This window comes from Oncorhynchus clarkii, chromosome 3 (genome assembly GCF_045791955.1).
Source record: "Oncorhynchus clarkii lewisi isolate Uvic-CL-2024 chromosome 3, UVic_Ocla_1.0, whole genome shotgun sequence".
In the NCBI taxonomy this organism is placed as follows: domain Eukaryota; kingdom Metazoa; phylum Chordata; class Actinopteri; order Salmoniformes; family Salmonidae; genus Oncorhynchus; species Oncorhynchus clarkii.
The window spans coordinates 51,767,146-51,785,528 of NC_092149.1; the positions used below are offsets into that span (position 1 = coordinate 51,767,146).

The 18,383-nt window shown below is 42.3% G+C and overlaps 1 protein-coding gene across 3 annotated transcripts in view; it reads left to right on the forward strand.

Moving 5' to 3' along the window:
- The window catches only part of LOC139397139 (polypeptide N-acetylgalactosaminyltransferase 13-like), a 54,358-nt gene that overhangs the window by 30,157 nt on the left and 5,818 nt on the right, over positions 1–18,383 (forward strand). Inside the window, exons 7-13 of one of the 3 annotated variants that reach the window (XM_071144015.1) lie at positions 2,270–2,387; positions 2,495–2,675; positions 6,308–6,447; positions 7,581–7,679; positions 8,490–8,624; positions 8,968–8,997; positions 10,614–10,828. In XM_071144015.1, the coding sequence (XP_071000116.1) occupies positions 2,270–2,387; positions 2,495–2,675; positions 6,308–6,447; positions 7,581–7,679; positions 8,490–8,624; positions 8,968–8,997; positions 10,614–10,799 (889 nt within the window). In that variant the 3' untranslated portion in view covers positions 10,800–10,828. The remainder of the gene's footprint in view (positions 1–2,269; positions 2,388–2,494; positions 2,676–6,307; positions 6,448–7,580; positions 7,680–8,489; positions 8,625–8,967; positions 8,998–10,613; positions 10,829–18,383) is intronic. The other 2 variants (XM_071144019.1, XM_071144025.1) reach the window with 2 other exon arrangements.

The following is an 18,383-nucleotide window of genomic DNA, read 5'->3' on the forward strand; positions in this document are numbered from 1 at the left end:
AGCCCTCTTCTCCGATATCAGAGCTGCATCATTTGGAGATAGATTGCATTGCTGTGAAATACTGACTTAGCTGCGAGGCCAATGTTTTTTTAATATGTTTTTTTGTTGTTGTTGTTATTTGATACAGGAGTTGTAGTTTCACGGTGTAGCTAGTTTCATTTTGGAATACAAGAAAAATAGATCAATGAAGCTGGTGCTGCAGAAATATTGACACACCTTTACATCAATTATATTTTATTGGACAGAGCAACAACATGGCATTATGATGGTGTCCCTCAATGCTTCATACATCTGATTTTCATTGTCTTAAAAGAAGATTGTCATCTCCAAGCCCCTAGCGGTGTCTGTTTGCTTCTTTTTAGCAGAATGAAAACGGCAGAGAGTGGATCAAACAATGAAATAGTCATTTTGCATCGAGATTGTCAGTCTAGGTCAGGTTTTTTTGTGTGTGAAATGCTAGTGTCCAAAGTGCCCATTTGTTTGATGAAGAGCTAGGCAATTAATCATGTCTTGCTGTCTTATTTCCAAAGCCCCCAGACATTCTTTTAATTATTTATTTTTATTTCGCCTTTATTTAACCAGGTAGGCCAGTTGAGAACAAGTTCTCATTTACAACTGCGACCTGACCAAGATAAAGCAAAGCAGTGCGACACAAACAACAACACAGAGTTACACATTGGATAAACAAACGTACAGTCAATAACACAATAGAAAAAGTCTATATACAGCGTGTGCAAATGAAGTAAGGAGGTAAGGCAATAAATAAGCCATAGTAGAGAAGTAATTACAATTTAGCAGATTAACACTGGAGTGATAGATGTGCAGATGATGGTGTGCAAGTAGAAATACTGGTGTGCAAAAGAGCAGAAAAAGTCAATAAAAACAACCACGGGGATGAGGTAGGTAGATTGGATGGGCTATTTACAGATGGGCTGTGTACAGCTGCCGCGATCGGTAAGCTGCTCAGATAACTGATGCTTAAAGTAGGTGAGGGAGATATAAGCCTCCAACTTCAGCGATTTTTTGCAATTTGTTCCAGTCATTGGCAGCAGAGAACTGGATGGAACGGCCGGCCAAACGAGGTGTTGGCTTTGGGGATGACCAGTGAGATATACCTGCTGGAGCGCGTGCTACGGGTGGGTGGTGTTATGGTGACCAGTGAGCTGAGATAAGGCGAAGCTTTAGCTAGCAAAGACTTATAGATGACCTGGAGCCAGTGGGTCTGGCGACGAATATGTAGCGAGGGCCAGCCGACGAGAGCATACAGGTCGCAGTGGTGTATGGGGCTTTGGTGACAAAACAGATGGTACTGTGATAGACTGCATCCAGTTTGCTGAGTAGAGTGTGGGAGGCTATTTTGTAAATGACATCGCCAAAGTCGAGGATTGGTAGGATGGTCAGTTTTACGAGGGTATGTTTGGCAGCGTGAGTGAAGGATGCTTTGTTGCGAAATAGGAAGCCGATTCTAGATTTCATTTTGGATTAGAGATGCTTAATGTGAGTCTGGAAGGAGAGTTTACAGTCTAGCAGACACCTAGGTATTTGTAGTTGTCCACATATTCTAAGTCAGAACCATCCAAAGTAGTTTTGCTAGTGCTGGCAGCGGGCAGCGATCTGTTGAAAAGCATGCATTTCATTTTACTAGCGTTTAAAAGCAGTTGGAGGCCACAGAAGGAGTGTTGTATGGCATTGAAGCTCGTTTGGAGGTTTGTTAACACAGTGTCCAAAGAAGGGCCAGATGTATACAGAATGGTGCCGTCTGCGTAGAGGTGGATCAAGGAATCACCCACAGCAAGAGCGACATTGTTGATATATACAGAGAAAAGAGTTTGCCCGAGAATTGAACCCTGTGGTACCCCCATAGAGACTGCCAGAGGTCCGGACCACGGGCCCTCAAATTTGACACACTGAACTCTATCTGAGAAGTAGTTGGTGAACCAGGCGAGGCAGTCATTTGAGAAACCAAGGCTGTTGAGTCTGCCGATAACAATACGGGGATTGACAGAGTCGAAAGCCTTGGCCAGGTCGATGAAGACGGCTGCACAGTACTGTCTTTTTATCGATGGCGGTTATGATATCGTTTAGTACCTTGAGAGTGGCTGAGGTGCCCCCGTGACCAGCTGGGCATCCTGTCCATCGAGCAATATTGTTCAGCAATATTACTGTATGTTATTGATTATTTGTAAGCGGATCCGTTTCTCACTTTGTAAGATAGGTGTCTCTTGTCAAATGTGTTTCTTTATCCACTCTCATTGTTTTTCTCTTGTAGAACCCCTACTATGGCTGGAGGGTTATTCTCTATTGACCGGACATATTTTGAAGAAATTGGCACGTACGATCCAGGGATGGACATTTGGGGCGGAGAGAACTTGGAGATGTCTTTCAGGGTGAGTGGTTAAGAATAGAGGGTTATTATGACAATGATTGTGTGGGTGTGTGTGGGTGTGTCTGTGTGACCACGTGTGTGTGTGTGTGTGACCACTTGTATGTGCAGATCTGGCAGTGTGGCGGCTCGCTGGAGATTATAACATGTTCCCACGTGGGTCATGTGTTCCGGAAGGCCACCCCATACAGCTTCCCCGGGGGCACTGGCCAAGTCATCAACAAGAACAACAGGCGATTGGCCGAGGTGTGGATGGACGGCTTCAAAGACTTCTTCTACATCATATCACCAGGTACGCTACCACGCTTCCGTTTGAACCTGTTGTCTCTCAGCGGGTGGGAATGCAAACCTGGGTTCAAATACCCATTTGAACCCAGATCATTTAAAATACTTCAACTGGGATTGATGGACCCACTGGGCACAGACGTCAATTCAACGTCTATTCCATGTTGGAAACAATGTTGATTCAACCAGTGTGTGCTCAGTGGGGAGTTTCCTGGCGCAATGGAACCAATAGAATTATTGGAAAATGTAAAACCCCGCCCACCTGGCACTCCAGGCAGACTAAAGCAAACTAAAGCGATGTAATATATTTCAAATAGTAGTGAAACCCAGGTCTGATGGAGTGGCAATGCATATGGTCTGGTAAATCGCTGCGCTCCGAGCATGTACTTTTAAGTGTGAAATCAGCCTCTCGCCATCATGTTGGGTATAGACTGGTTGTTTTTTTAGCAACGAAACCGATGCGTCAGCAACGAAGGGGCAAAACAGACTGGGTTGGCTAAGATTGTTGACATGTAAACTCCCAGCTAGCACATAACGTTCTGAGAACCATATGTATCTTAGAGCTTGGCGAGAGCGTGCTTGTCCTATGGTTGTTTTGCATATAACCTTCCCACAACGTTCTGGGAATTGTGCAGGATGCCCAGATCAATGACGGCATGTCACAATAAAAAAGAAATGTGTTTGGATGATTATTAATGCCTAAGCCAATGAATTTCCATGTGTCCTATCTGTGCTTGGAGTTCACAGTTAACCTAAGCTAGCGGTGTTATTATAAGTCTCATTGAAACATGTTCTCACAACGTTATTTAAATACCTTCAAATAACCTTTAATATCCCGTCTTATAATGTTAATTAAACCTCACAGGAAAAATTTCAGGGAACCATAGTAAAAAAAATGTAGATCCTCCCTGCAATCTAAAAATTAATCGATCCCAGAGCAGATGAAATGTTCACTTCTGTTCTCAGAACAATTCAAAAACGTTCAGTTTTGCTCGTCAGGAAACGCATGTCTTAGTTCCCAGAACCAATAGGAAACTAAAACGTACAGTACGTTCCCACAACGTCCAAGGAACCAAATGTTATAGCTGGGCTATATTTTGTCTCTAAATGTTTATTGAAAACATAAATACAGGTGTACAGTGAGCGATTGTTGTCTCATGCATTGTCACAGTTGTTGGTTAGCTAGCTAGAGAATTTGAGCCATATTAGCATAAACATGACATCAGTCAAAACAAGACAAGGTATCAATAACAATATACAACGAGCTGGAACGAGCCTACTACAATTCCCCATATGGCAGCTTCGTATCACTGTTGCGAGCTATTTGACCCTTCAGAATCATAACAACATCCGCCTTCCGGCCACATCAATGCGCGCGCCACCCGCCTATAAGTGGCATGTAGGTGGGTTCTGAAAATAGGCATCTCCTGTCGTTTTGCATTCACCTCGTGACTGTTATTATTCTGCTTACATGCATAGAATACATAGTATTGACCTATATTGGTTAGTGTAGACTCCTATACCAATACTATTCATGTCAGGCACCATAACACCTTTCGCTTGTCTTAGAGGAGTATATATATATATTTTTTTTCACAGCCAATTCCTCATTACTGTATGTTTTTCAGGCCAGGGTCATTTCTCCTTTGTACTGTACTGAATGCCTTGAGCTCTGTAACTAGAGGATATGTAGCAAAATGGTTGGAAAGGGAAGCAACCTGTACCGTATCTTGTTAAAAAAAATTATATGTATATTCATTTTATATATTTGTTTGTATTTCATACATATTTTTTATTTTAGGGGGGGTAGATCAGCTTTCATATTGCGGGGTAGATTGTAGCTTCCAGTACTGTATCTAGCTATATTTGACCTTCCTACTCTGGCTCACGTTGCTTCTCCTCCTGGTCTCATTGAGTCTCAAGTACAATATGTCTTTGCTCTACTGTTCTTTGCATTCATTCGTCTTCCGGTGAGTTCCTACGCTGCTCTTGACGTGCCAAACAAGGCAGGGCATTGTGTTATGTTCAACTGCATGTCTCCCCACTTTGATCTTTTATTCAATGGAATAGTGCTATACTAAGTATCCTTCAAGATGTTCAACTGGAGATTTCCGGGAAATTGCGTTCATGTATTCAAGGGAGACGGTTGCTGTTTATGATCTCATGGGAAGCTCAGACAATGTTGTCCCCACAGCCTAGCGATGCAATACGATTGGCAAGAGTTTGGCAGCTGAGTATCCAAGTAATGTTGGAGCCAAGTTATGAGATTAGATTTATGCAGTACCTTGCCAATATCTAGTTACATTTTGCATGAAAGGCACCCTTTCCAGGTTTCCAGAATGCTCTTTAGTCTGTCTTCTGAGGAGTCAATGGGGGCTCAGTACCCTAAGTGATTCCTGAAAAAGCATACTCGCAGTATCCGGTCGGCATTGAGTGTCTGCTCTTCCAGGATATAACAGGGGATGATCAGGTCAGGGCAGCTCCACTGTTAGTGCATATCCCAAATGGCACTCTATTCCCTTTATCAGGAGTGGGCAAACGTTTTTTTTTTGCTTGTGGGACAGAAAAAGGACAGTTATTTGGATATAAATATATAGGTCCATTATCATTTCTACATAATTTCTATCTATTCTGAACAAGAAATATAAATGCAAAATGCAATTTTACTGAGTTACAGTTCGTATAAGGAAATCAGTCAATTGAAATAAATTAATTAGGTCCTAATCTATGGATTTCACATAACTGGGCAGGTTCGCAGCCATGGGTGGGCCTGGGAGGGCATAGGCCCACCCACTGGGGAGCCAGGCCCGGCCAATCAGACTGAGGTTTTCCCCATGAAAGGGCTTTATTACTTCTCAGTTTCATCAGCTGTCCGGGTGGCTGGTCTCAGATGAAGAAGCCGGATGTGGAGATCCTGGGCTGGCGTGGTTACACGTGGTTTGCGGTTGAGAGGCCGGTTGGACATACTGCCAAATTCTGTAAAACGACATTGGAGGCGGCTTATGGTAGAGAAATTAACATTAAATTCTCTGGCAACAGCTCTGGTGGACACTCCTGCAGTCAGCATGCCAATTGCAAAACTTGAGACATCTGTGGCATTGTGTTGTGTGACAAAAAACTGTATAGTGGCCTCTTATTGATCCCAGCACAAGGTGCACCTGTGTAATGATCATGCTGTTTAATCGTCTTCTTCAAATGCCACACCTGTCAAGTGGATGGATTATTTTGGCAAATGAGAAATGCTCACTAATGTAAACAAATTTGTGCACAAAATTTGAGAGAAATAAGCTTTTTGTGTGTATGGAACATTTCTGGGATCTTTTATTTCACCTCATGAAACATGGGACTTTACACTTTACATGTTGCGTTTATATTTTTGTTCAGTGTATTTTTAGATGTTCAAGTGTGGCCTGGAGTGTTTTTTTTTTTTTACCCAAAATAACATTTAGGATTTTTTTTAAATTTAATGCGGGCTCTTCTCTCAACAATGGTTATGCTGAAAATAAAACCGATGTTAGCACAGATCAGGTCCCCTCTGTCCATTCATTATAATCTAAAAGTCTAAACTGTTCCTAGATCAGCACTACCAGTCTGACATGCTCGATACACATGGCTCCGTGGCCTTGGTTTGTGTTGCAGGTGTGGCCCGGGTGGACTATGGAGACGTGTCCTCTCGTAAGGCCCTGCGTGAAGCTCTGCAGTGCAAACCCTTCTCCTGGTACCTGGAGAACATCTACCCCGACTCTCAGATCCCCCGGAGATACTACTCACTTGGTGAAGTATGAAGTCTTTCAGATACTGCAGCCCAATACACCTCTCATGACCCTGGAGAAAACCCTAATGGCACCCTATTCCCTACACGGTGTACTACTTTTAACATGGGCCCATACGGAATAGGGTGTCATTTGCAGTGCAGGTCATCCATTTGCTATCGTAAGACTGTAGTCCTACTTCTCTTTAAAGTGAGTCAGAAGACCTGGATGTTCCAAACATTGAAACTGGACGATAAATAACCTCATGCGTTTGTTTAGTTGTGGTTTCAAACCCCAAGCACAGGATAGAGTTGGCAAACAACATTCTAGCTAACAGGTTAGCACCAGGCAAAGAGGGGAATGGTCTTGATAACATACAGTATGCCAATAAAAAGAAAGGCCACGATTGATAGAGAGCATGTCAAATAATGTGATCGGTTGGGAGTTTGGAGAGCTGAGGTTGTAATCCCCAAGTTGAATTCTGCTGAGGCTTGAGGATTTTACAGCCTGCATCCAATGTACTGCAGTAAAAGCTGTCTATGGCCACGGAACAGCAGCAGCAGCAGCAGCAGCCTGAGTCTTCCCTTCCCCTCTCCTACCCTCCTGCCGTCTGCTCCTTGATTGATTTACTCCATAGCACACATCCCACTTTTAACATCCCCAGTCATTAGCTTTTATATCATTTAATTAGGAACAATACCATTCCTGCATAGTAAGCAGGTTATACAACACCTAGCGTATAGCCTTGGCTCTAGGAGTATATTACTTAGATATTAGATGGCTCATTAAATAATAATTTTGGGTGTGGATTTGTGGGAATACTTAGATCACCACTGATCTGATTTATGTAGCCATTTGCGATGCTAAGCAAGGTCCTTAATTATGACTTACATCACTGGTGAAATATAGGCAATGAGTTTTGATTGCTTGTTTTATTGAACAGTAAATATTTAATTAGATTATGACATCTGGGCCACAGAGAAAAGACACAGGTGTTTTTAATTTTGACACCTGGAAATGAAGTGCCAGTGTTTGATGAGAGGATACGCCATTTCTTCTTCCGTTATAAACGGTGGCTTTTGTTAGCTGTAAATATGCCAGGGTGGATGGAAGGATGGTAATTATGAGTCCAATGTTTTTATACTCCTTTCTACCCCTAGATCAGAAATGTTGAAACAAACCAGTGTGTGGACAACATGGGCAGAAAGGAGAACGAGAAGGTTGGCTTCTTCAACTGCCATGGCATGGGTGGGAATCAGGTAAGGAGACTGCAGAAAGAAGAGTGAGAGCTATGGACCCATGGACCTTTCCCAGAGGAGAGAGCTATGGACCTAAATTCCTAGGTTTTCCAGACATCCCAATTGGAAGATTCACTGAATCCGGAGGGAATTAGCCGGAAAAATCTCAGAATTGTGGGAAGTTACCAGAATTTGTCCCTTCCAAATCGGCCATGTCAGTAATTTCTTATTGGCAGGAAGGTTATTATCCCAGCCCTAAAAGCCTACTGTTTTCGGGCAAACTCCCAGGTTCTCTGATAATACTTATCCCGTGCAAATTGTCATCCCTGTGTTTTGAGGGATATTACAGAGTTTTAACAGGTGCCGCGTCCCAGTTTGGTTAAGAACATGGGGAACAAATTGATGTTTAACACAAAGTGCTATGCTCGTAGCCTACAGGCGAATGATCTGTTTTGCCACATATCAACTTTCCTAGTGCGATACCTCTCTTTTAAAAGACGAAGCGGACGATCCGTCAGGTAATCAAATGTCTGCATAGGTTACAGTTCATGGTTCTTCTTGATATGCATTATTATTGAGATGTTCTCCAAGCTGAAGGCCTTCAGGCGAATATTAGGCTATCCCTAGACATTTGAATAATCTCCACGCCTAGAAGAGCCTCCAGGCTTCCGTCATAACGGTCAATTGTGAGCGAGGAAAAAAATAAATCACCACATGACGTGCTGGGGTAATAATTACATAACCGACGTTCTATAGTAATTACTAATCCTGTGCGAACAGTGCTTCGGAGAGATACTACTAGGTGTATGACCGTCTCGTTTTCTCTGCCAGGTGTTCTCGTACACGGCTGATAAGGAGATCCGGACAGATGACCTGTGTCTGGACGTGTCTCGCCCCCATGGCCCTGTGGTCATGCTGAAGTGTCATCAAATGAAGGGGAATCAGATGTTTGCGTATGACGCAGAGGTAAGACCAAGACTCCCCCTGTATAATACTGCGTGAGTCGTGACGAGAGGGTTGTAAAACTAGGATTATGATGCTTTTGCCTGATTGTCCGGAGTCATTTATTCACTATTATTACATTGGAAGAGATGTCATATGTATAATGACACACCTGTACTAATACATCAGAAAAAGGATTTTGTCAAAAAAAAAATATGTTATGATTGTTTTGAGCCACCAGATGGTGCTACATGTCAGGAGTTGGGCTTCTGTTCAACTCCTGGACAATCGCCTTCATTCTGTTGCCCTGTGCACATTGCAGTCCATAATATTCCCCATTTATTAAAAATGTTCTCCTCTCATGTAGTATGTTGGCAAGTGGGAATATGATTTCGAGGTAAGCTTGCTGACCTGGTTCTCGTGAATGTTGTCATCTAGATGATGTAGACAAGTGTGTATAAGTCATGTGTTTGGTAGGTAGTAGTACCTTGTGCTTAGTGGTTGTAAGGCCAGTGTTTATCCCTCGTTAGTCCGTGAAGTCCTGTGTGACATTGTGTCAATAGTCAGTAGGAGTGTTCATGTTAATGCTCTGGGGAATGTGACCTGTTAGCCAGACCAGGGGACTGATCAGACTCCACTCTCCAGTTACGTCCCACACTGCACTTCGTTGACTCGGGCATAGTTGCAAAATTCCATTAACTTTCCCAAAATTCCGTGGCTTTCCAGAAATCCTGGGTGGAAGATTCCTGGAATTCTTGGGAATTTTGGGGAAAGTTACTGGAATTTTGCAACAATATGACAGTAATGTTAGACACTACTGAATGGCTCATGATATTCCAACAGATTGGTTTTCATTTCAATGGTCCAGGGCTGAATAATACAGTCCTATATATCTCCATAATATATCCAGCATGCAAATCATCTATGCTAATTCTAGTGCTATTTTTGATGTGCAGCAGACTTTGAAACAGGCTAGATACTATCACTGCACCAACAATAGGGCATTTTGAATTCCTAAAGGGAAACCGTAGGACACAGCGGTAACCTTAATATTAACAATTATTATCAATATATTTCTTCCACTGGGACGGACACATTCCTATGTTCTGCCTGCTTGAGTACGGTGTCACCTGTCAGTGATTAAGATCTCTCATGTCACTGTCGACTTTGAAAAGCCCCCATCTATTCCTGTCCAACCCTAGATCCAGCTATTTTCGCTTTTTTACTTTAGTTACATATATATATATATATATATAATATGAAACATGAATAATTCATGCATTGAGAAATGTCCCTGACATATAGGGCGGTGGGGTTTCAATGCCTCTCTCAATGGCCTGATTATTTTTTAGCAACGGTATGATAGGCGATACTGCTGATCCCAGCCCGTACCATTAACCATTTCATCTGGTCATCAGTTTCAAGCAGAGAGAAATACCTGATTTTTTACATTCTCCATATTCCAGGTGATCAGAGCCTGTGGTCTGAAAGAGGTGTCGGTACTCACTTTGGGTACTCGTTTATATTAAGGTGCAGAAACGCTGCGATATTTTAAAGCCTGTACTCAAAGCAGTAGGACATTTGACGTGCCGGTACTTAGTAACAGTGTGTACCGGACCAATTCAAGCACTGGTCAGAGCCATCTCTCTACTCACCTCTATTCTCAATCCCTCCCTGCTCATCTTTTAGGACTGTGGAATATCAGTCCCACCACACCACAAGTCTCGAAAATGTATATCAAACTAGGGAATCTGGTTGAAGATTGTCTGATTGTACGCAAAGTTGGTTCCGTTCTGAGCGACACTCCAACATGGTCTAACTATAACCTTTGTCCTCCGTTAGATAGGTTGTGTGGAATAGTTATTTTGGAAATGGAAGTATACAGTACTGTCGATGATCTTGTTGGTCCTGCCTGGCCTGAGTACTGGCTCTGTCCTAGCGATTCTCACTTACTCCCATCTCCTCTTGTCTGTCCATGACATGTCCATCCTCCATCCGGATGTCCATCCGCAGAAGCACACGTTCCTCCACATCATCACTCAGTCGTGTCTGACCATCAGCAGGCTGGAGGACGGCACTTGGGGCCCCACGGTGGAGTACTGTAATAGTAGCCCCTTGCAAGCCTGGGTCCTGAGGAACTTCACCCGGCTGGAGGTGTTTAGGAAGCTGTACTACAGCCCCACTGATTACTTTCTGTAGGGGCTGTCTTCCTGCATGGGTCACCGCAGGTCAGTATTGTACTACCAGACCTAGTGGAGGTCTTAGTGTGTAGTAGTCTAGTGCGTAGAGTGGTCTAGTGTGCCAATAAAATTAGCCCGTCCTGCTGTATCTCTGCTCACCAGCCATTACTGGTGTAGTTGGCTAGTTTGTAGTCGTCTAGTCTGGTGTGTAGTGTCTAGTCTGTAGAGCTGGAGTCGTGCGACTATGTGGTGGAATAGGCTGTCACGTTGCTTTAGTAAGCAGCTTTTGACCTCACAGAAGGTTTGTTTTTCCATTTCCTTTGCCTCAGCCTTGACATGTTCTTCTTGGAGCTTGAGCCGGTTGGGAGTGGGGAACGTTTCTGTTCGTTAGTCAAAGTGTGCCATGCAAAGCAGTTTCAAGGGCATTTAGTAGCATTTACCACTGACCTTTTGATATGAATGCTTAATGACAGGAGCACAGAGACACATAAGGTGCTGTATACATGGCGCTATCTGCAAAGACCTTTATCCAGCCTTCTTCTGCACCAAATTAGATCTCATTTGACATTTATTTTCCTACAGTACGTTCATATTTTATTTTGATACAACAACAACAACAAAAATCACTGGCTGCGGCCCCTCATACGGTGGTGCTCATTAAATGATAGCCGAGGAGACATGGTCGGTTTTTTTGTACAATTTTTAGCTGATTACCGAGCTATTTGATGGGCAGATTGAAATGGGCTCGCCTTTGTTGACAAGTTCTTTTGAAGTGATCCCTCTTTCATGGCGCTGGCCTCGGGAACGTGGGGGCTGCCTTTTGAACACACGCCATAACAGCTGTGTTCAGCTTGCAGCATGCGCTCATTGTCTGAGGACTGCATTTCAATCACCACTCCTCATTTCCATTTGACCTATCAATATTCTAAATCTAGCCTGGACGCTCGCTGCAAGTAACTACAGTCTTCTGTTTAATATATGTGCTTTCTTTCTGTTTGTCATTCCCATAACTTTAGCCTTGGTTACCTCTTTCCAGTACCTCTGTAATTCATTGGGAGTTTATTTTCCTGTTAAACAGTCTGTGTCTGCCTGGTAAAGACCGTATTCATGGCAGTGTGCTTTCCTTTTCAGACTACCGCTGATTTCAATTGGGTGAGTTGCGTTCAGGGTTATTGCTCTTTGTAAAAGGGACGGTGGCAGAGCAGCCTGCTGTCAGACGGCCTTATTCCCTGTTCCGCTCCTGACGGTGTTCGCCGTCCTTGAGAGTAACACTGCAAGACACTCCCTGAACAAACAATATTGTGACCACCACCTCAAATGCCACCCTATTCCCTTTATAGTGCACTACTTTTGACCGAAGCTCTATCAGGCCCTGGTCAAAAGTAGAGCACTATAAAGGGAGTAAGATGCCATTTGGGATTCACACACCGTTTCCTGATCTGATCGTCGCCTGCTCCCTCAAATGGCAAAATGCCACGAAACAAATGTCCATTAAATCTGTTGGTACGGTGTTGATTCTTTTTTACATGCCAGGCTCTGTTTTTAAGCATAGTTAGTGTCAGCACAAACACACATTTTAAAAGAGATCCTGCATCTGTCAGCGAGTCCGGTCGTCGACTCTTCCTTGTGAAGGACACAGCGGATAAATGTTCTTCGCCCTGGGCCGACTCCTAGAAACCATCTTCATTTAATTAGCAGGTCTCAGCTGTGCACACACACGGCACAGAGCTCATGAGCCACTCGCTGGGACTGCCTCAGCTGTAAATGGGACTTTTTTTTATTGCCACTGAGGAGCAATTAAATAATTATGAGCAGAGGAATCATCCCCCACATTTCTAATATTTTCATTAAATATGGATTGGTTTTCCTCTGTTCTATTTTCTTCATTCTCTCTTCTCTGCACTGCGGAATGGTGGGATCTTGCAGTGATGGCAGAAATAGCACCTCTATCATTGCCCCGGCCATGTCCTTATGATTAATAAATAAGCTTTAGTGTAGTGAAGGTTCAGACCTTACTGTCAGGTACAGGACTATAATGGCAGATATTACAATTCGGGTTTGATAATGTAATAGTATGTGAACAGGTATGGTTTTTGAGAACATCAATACATGAATATGTTTTATTCATGAAAAAAAAAGCAGAACATTGTATTATTAATATATATTTTTGTAAACCTTTGACTGTTAAGTGCACCAAAACCTGCCTGAGTGGTTTTTACTGTAACGCCCGGTCCATCTCCTCTCCGGTGAAGTCATTTTTTACAAAACACAGAGAGAACAAAGAGAAAGATAGTGGAGAGTGTGTGTGTGATGGTCCGTGTGTGTGATGGTGCTCTGTATGCAGAGTTTATTGAAGTTTTTACCTCACGACCCAAAAACAAACCATCTGGGTCTGTCGTACCCTTTCAAAACATAAAAGGCTGAATACAGAACTGGAAACGTCCTCTATAACTTCGGAAATAATCATTGCCTGAAAGTCAAAGACAATAATTGCTGCAAAGTCAATATATTCAGCTACAGTATGTGGACCGTTTGAAATTTTTTGATTCAGTGGGTTCTTAGTCATGACTAAAACCTTGCCTGATTGCAACAAAGACATTGCACCTGCGGGTTACCAGCAGGTTACCGCCGGATTTCTTAACACGCTACTAAAGGGAGATTACATAGTGCTCCGAGCTAAAAAAATAACCCTGGCTGCAATGAAACAGCAGCGGAATAAAACTAGTAAACCAGCTGATCTGACACTGTTACGGTGTCAAGCCGTCTTAATACTAGACAGCGGTAAAGGCGTGGGAAATTGTCATTTTTCCTGCGTTCACTACTCCCGCCCCAATGAAGAAACCATCCTATCAGGAACAACAAAATCAAAACATATAACAGATAAATAGCAGAATGTGACATACTACAATGATTTGACTGATGATAAAGTCATTGAAGATCAGCTTTTAGCACGTTGTAAATGAAAGTAATCTGGATTGCAGAAATGTGTGATAGACAGTTGAAATATACTTTTGAAACCAGTTCAAAATCAGTTCAAAACCATTCGTAAGACATCACAGTAAAATAGAAGGATGTATTGCAAAAGGAATTAGTAAAGTGTTAGTGTACTGTACTGGGAAAGATTGGTTAGTCTGTGGACATCTGAGGGTTGGAATTAAGATTGGAGTGATTGATATGCCGATACACTTGGAGTCCAGTGTGATTAGGAAATAAACTATGTATGTATGTGCATTTTTATGTTTTCTACCAGGGAAGAGGTGTGTAGGGGCATAAAAAAAAAATATATATACAGTACCAGTCAAACGTTTGGACACACCTACTCATTCAAGGGTTTTCTTTATTTTTTACTATTTTCTACATTGTAGAATAATAATAAAGACGTCAAAACTATAAAATAACACATATGGAATCATGTAGTAACCAAAAAAGTGTTAAACAAATCCAAAACTATTTTGTATTTTACATTCTTCAAGGTTGCCACCCTTTGCCTTGATTACAGCTTTGCACACTCTTGGCATACTCTCAACCAGCTTCATGAGGAATGTTTTTGCAATAGTCTTGAAAGAGTTCCCACATATGCTGAGCACTTTTTGGCTGATTTTCCTTCACTCTGCAGTCCATCACATCCCAAACCATCTCAATTGGGTTGAGGTCGGGTGATTGTGGAGACCAAGTCCTCTCATCACTCACCTTGGTCAAGTAGCCCTTACACAGCCTGGAGGTGTGTTTTGGGTCATTGTCCTGTTGAAAAACAAATGATTGTCCCACTAAGCCCAAACCAGATGGGATGGCGTATTGCTGCAGAATGCTGTGGTAGACATGCTGGTTAAGTGTGCCTTGAATTGTAATTAAATCCCTGACACTGTCACCAGAAAAGCACCCCCACACCTCCTGCTCCATGCTTCACGGTGGGAACCGTACATGCGGAGGTCATACGTTCACCTACTCTGCGTCTCACAAAGACATGGCGGTTGGAACCAAAAATCTCAAATTTGGACTCAGATTTCAGATCAAAGGACAGATTTCTACCGGTCTAATATCCATTGCTTGTGTTTCTTGGCCCAAGCAAGTCTCTTCTTCTTATTGGTGTCCTTTCGTAGTGGTTTATTTGCAGCAATTCAACCATGAAGGCCTGATTCACCTCTGAACAGTTGATGTTGAGATGTGTCTGTTACTTGAATCATTTATTTGGGCTGCAATCTGAGGTGCAGTTAGTGCAACTCTAATGAACTTATCCTATTCAGCAAAGGTAACTCTGGGTCTTCCTTTCCTGTGGTGGTCCTCATGAAAGCCAGTTTCATCATAGCTCTTGATGGTTTTGCGACTGCACTTGAAGAATCTTTCAAAGTTCTTGAAATTGTCCAGATTGACTGACCTTCATGTCTTAAAGTAATGATGAACTGTAGCAGCTGAGCGTGTTGGCCCCCTCCCTCCCCTCCTCTCCGGGTTTGAGCTTACCGCAGCTCTCCTCAGCCCCCAACACAACTCCTCCAAACCAGACCTTCACCCCCCCCCCCCCACGGGGGTGTCCCCCCCCCCCCCCCCCCCGTGCTTGGGATGAAGCAGTGGCTTCTTCCTTGCTGAGTGGCCTTTCAGGTTTTGTCGATTTATAGGACTTGTTTTACTGTGGATATAGATACTTTTGTACCAGTTTCCTCCAGCATCTTCACAAGGTCCTTTGCTGTTGTTCTGGGATTGATTTACACTTTTCGCACCAAAGTACGTTCATCTCTAAGAGACAGAGCGCGTCTCCTTCCTGAGCGATATGATAGCTGCATGGTCCCATGGTGTTTATACTTGCATACTATTGTTTGAACAGATGAACGTGGTACCTTCAGGCGTTTGGAAATTGCTCCCAAGGTGGAACCAGACTTGTGGAAGTCTACAAATTATTTTCTGAGGTCTTGGCTGATTTCTTCTGATTTTCCCATGATGTCAAGCAAAGAGGCACTGCGTTTGAGACTCAAATTATGTCAATTAGCCTATCAGAAGCTTCTAAAGCCATGACATCATTTTCTGGAACTTTCCAAGCTGTTTAAAGGCACAGTCAACTTACTCTATTTAACTTCTGGCGCACTGGAATTGTGGTACAGTGAATTATAAGTGAAATAATCTGTCTGTAAACAATTGTTGGAAAAATTACTTGTGTCATGCACAAGGAGATGTCCTAACCGACTTGCCAAAACTAGTTTGTTAACAAGAAATTTGTGTAATGGTTGAAAAACAAGTTTTAATGACTCCAACCTAAGTCTATGTAAACTTCCGACTTCAACTGTATGTGCCTTCAGAAAGTATTCACACCCCTTGACTTTTTCAAATTATGTTGTACAGCCTGAATTAAAACGGGTTAAATTTAGATTTTTTTGGTTCACTGGCCTACAATCAAAACCCCATAATGTCTAAGTGGAATTATGTTTTTCGATTTTTTTTTTTTTTTTTTTACATTAATAAAAAATGAAAGCTGAACTGTCTAGAGTCAATATGTATTCAACCCCTTTGTTATGGCAATCCTAAATAAATACAGGTGTAAAAATGTGCTTAACAAGTCACATAATAAGTTGCATGGACTTACTCTGTGTGCAATAATACTGTTTAACGTGATTTATGAATGACTACCTCATCTCTGTACCCCACATATACAGTACAATAATCGGTAAGGTCCCTCAGTCAAACAGTGAATTTCAAACAAAGAGTCAACCACAAAGACCAGGGAGATGTTCCAATGCCTCACAAAGAATGTGTTAGGTTCTAATTCTCAAAGTAAAACACTCAACGGACCTTATAAACGCTTAACCAAGTTTATTCTGCCCAGAGGGTCAATACAGCTGCATTCAGACAAAAACATTTTCACACAAGCACTCATATTTAACCATAGGCTGAGTCTCCTACCCACCTGTACAAACATTGTGATACGGGCATAAACTTTTATTTCTCCCTTAAGGTGATCTGACCTGACCACAACCCCCCTGTGCATCTGATTAAAATCACCATGGGAGCATTACCAGAGTTGATAAGTTGTTCTGTCCTGTACCCGATAAATTGGATAGGCATATTTGTATATATTCTAGGGTAGGCCACATTGCCATAGAAAATATTGTGTGGTAAACAAGGAAATGAAATACTTTATTTCAGTTTTACAGAATGATTATTAAATAGATAAATAGCCCTTAGGGCTCTATTCAATCCATATCATGGAAGTTCAGCGTTAAAGCGTGATTGGAATTTAAAGGCAATGTTCCTGCGTCTATGCACAATCTGTAAAGCTTCAGCGACAGATTAAATAGTGCCTGGCAAGATCAAATTGTTCCGATGATTAATACCCAACAGAGGGTGAAATAGTCTTGAAAATGTTGGTTTGCAACAAATATTTTCTATTATATTGACAAGATAGTCGAGTGACCGCTCTAACAATGGACATTTATTTCCTCAAAGATGGAAGGCAGGCGGGAGGAGGTGTGATCAGGTGGGACTATTCCAGCCAATGAGAGGGCAGATACGTGAGTGAACTCCGATATAAAGTTTTTTTTTTTTCCAAAGTTGCCCAAATGACACATGCTATCCACTTATCATTGCATTCGTAACTACTTAACGAACCATTACGAAACTTCTATTCGATCAAATAAACCTCACGTAGCAAATGAGCAATTCCACTTTTTGTTGACCCAATTTGACACTCATTGACCTCCATACAAAAATTCCTCGCTTTGTGGTTATTTCGCGGACCGATTTTGGGCGGTGTAAACAACTGTGCCTATTTCTCTGTGGTTGCAATCAGGACTAAAAGATAACCCTGACATCGACACTATGGAGCGCTAAATCAGTGGCGGAGGATGGTTGCAATTCAAATCAGCTGTGCGAGGGATTTTAGCGACTATTGATGGTTTAACGAGAGATCAGCTGGCGATAATCAAGTGGCCAATGTTAGTTGCAATCATCCCCAATTAGGCTGCTAATGAGTTCCCTTTTAACTTGAGGGTAACAATGCATATGCCTCTCAGTTATGCTCCAGGAAAATCAATCGATCAACAAATCAATCAAATGATTTCACAAAGCCCTTTTAATATCAGAAGTTGTCACACAGTCCTTTACAGTTACCTGGCCTAGACGCCAAAGAGCAAGCAAAGCAAGAGGTGTGAACACAGTGGACAGAAAAAGCTCCCTAGAAGGAAACTCATTGCATTTCATCTAACCCATAAGCAATAGGGCTGGAGAATATGGATTCTAGCATTCTGTCAAACTATGATGCCAACGCAGTGCTTAAGTTTAAATGCTAAACCAACTCCCTTGCATCATTTGTTTTAGCGGACTGTTAGTTCATCCAAATACAGTTCATGAATATCACAATGAATTGATCAAGAAGTAGAAGTCATCACAAAAATATGATATTTAACACTATGGAGTTTGATAATTGGCATTGGGACTTGGATTGGAACCGGTGCAATGGTCAGGTTACGTGAAATTAGAGCTCTTTGGACACACACACACCAGTGGTGGGTTTGGCGTTGAAAAATGAAAGCTTATGCAGAAATGTACCTCATACCTACGGTAAAATATGGTGGTGGATTTTTGATGTTACGGGGCTATTTTTGCGTGCACTTGTCCT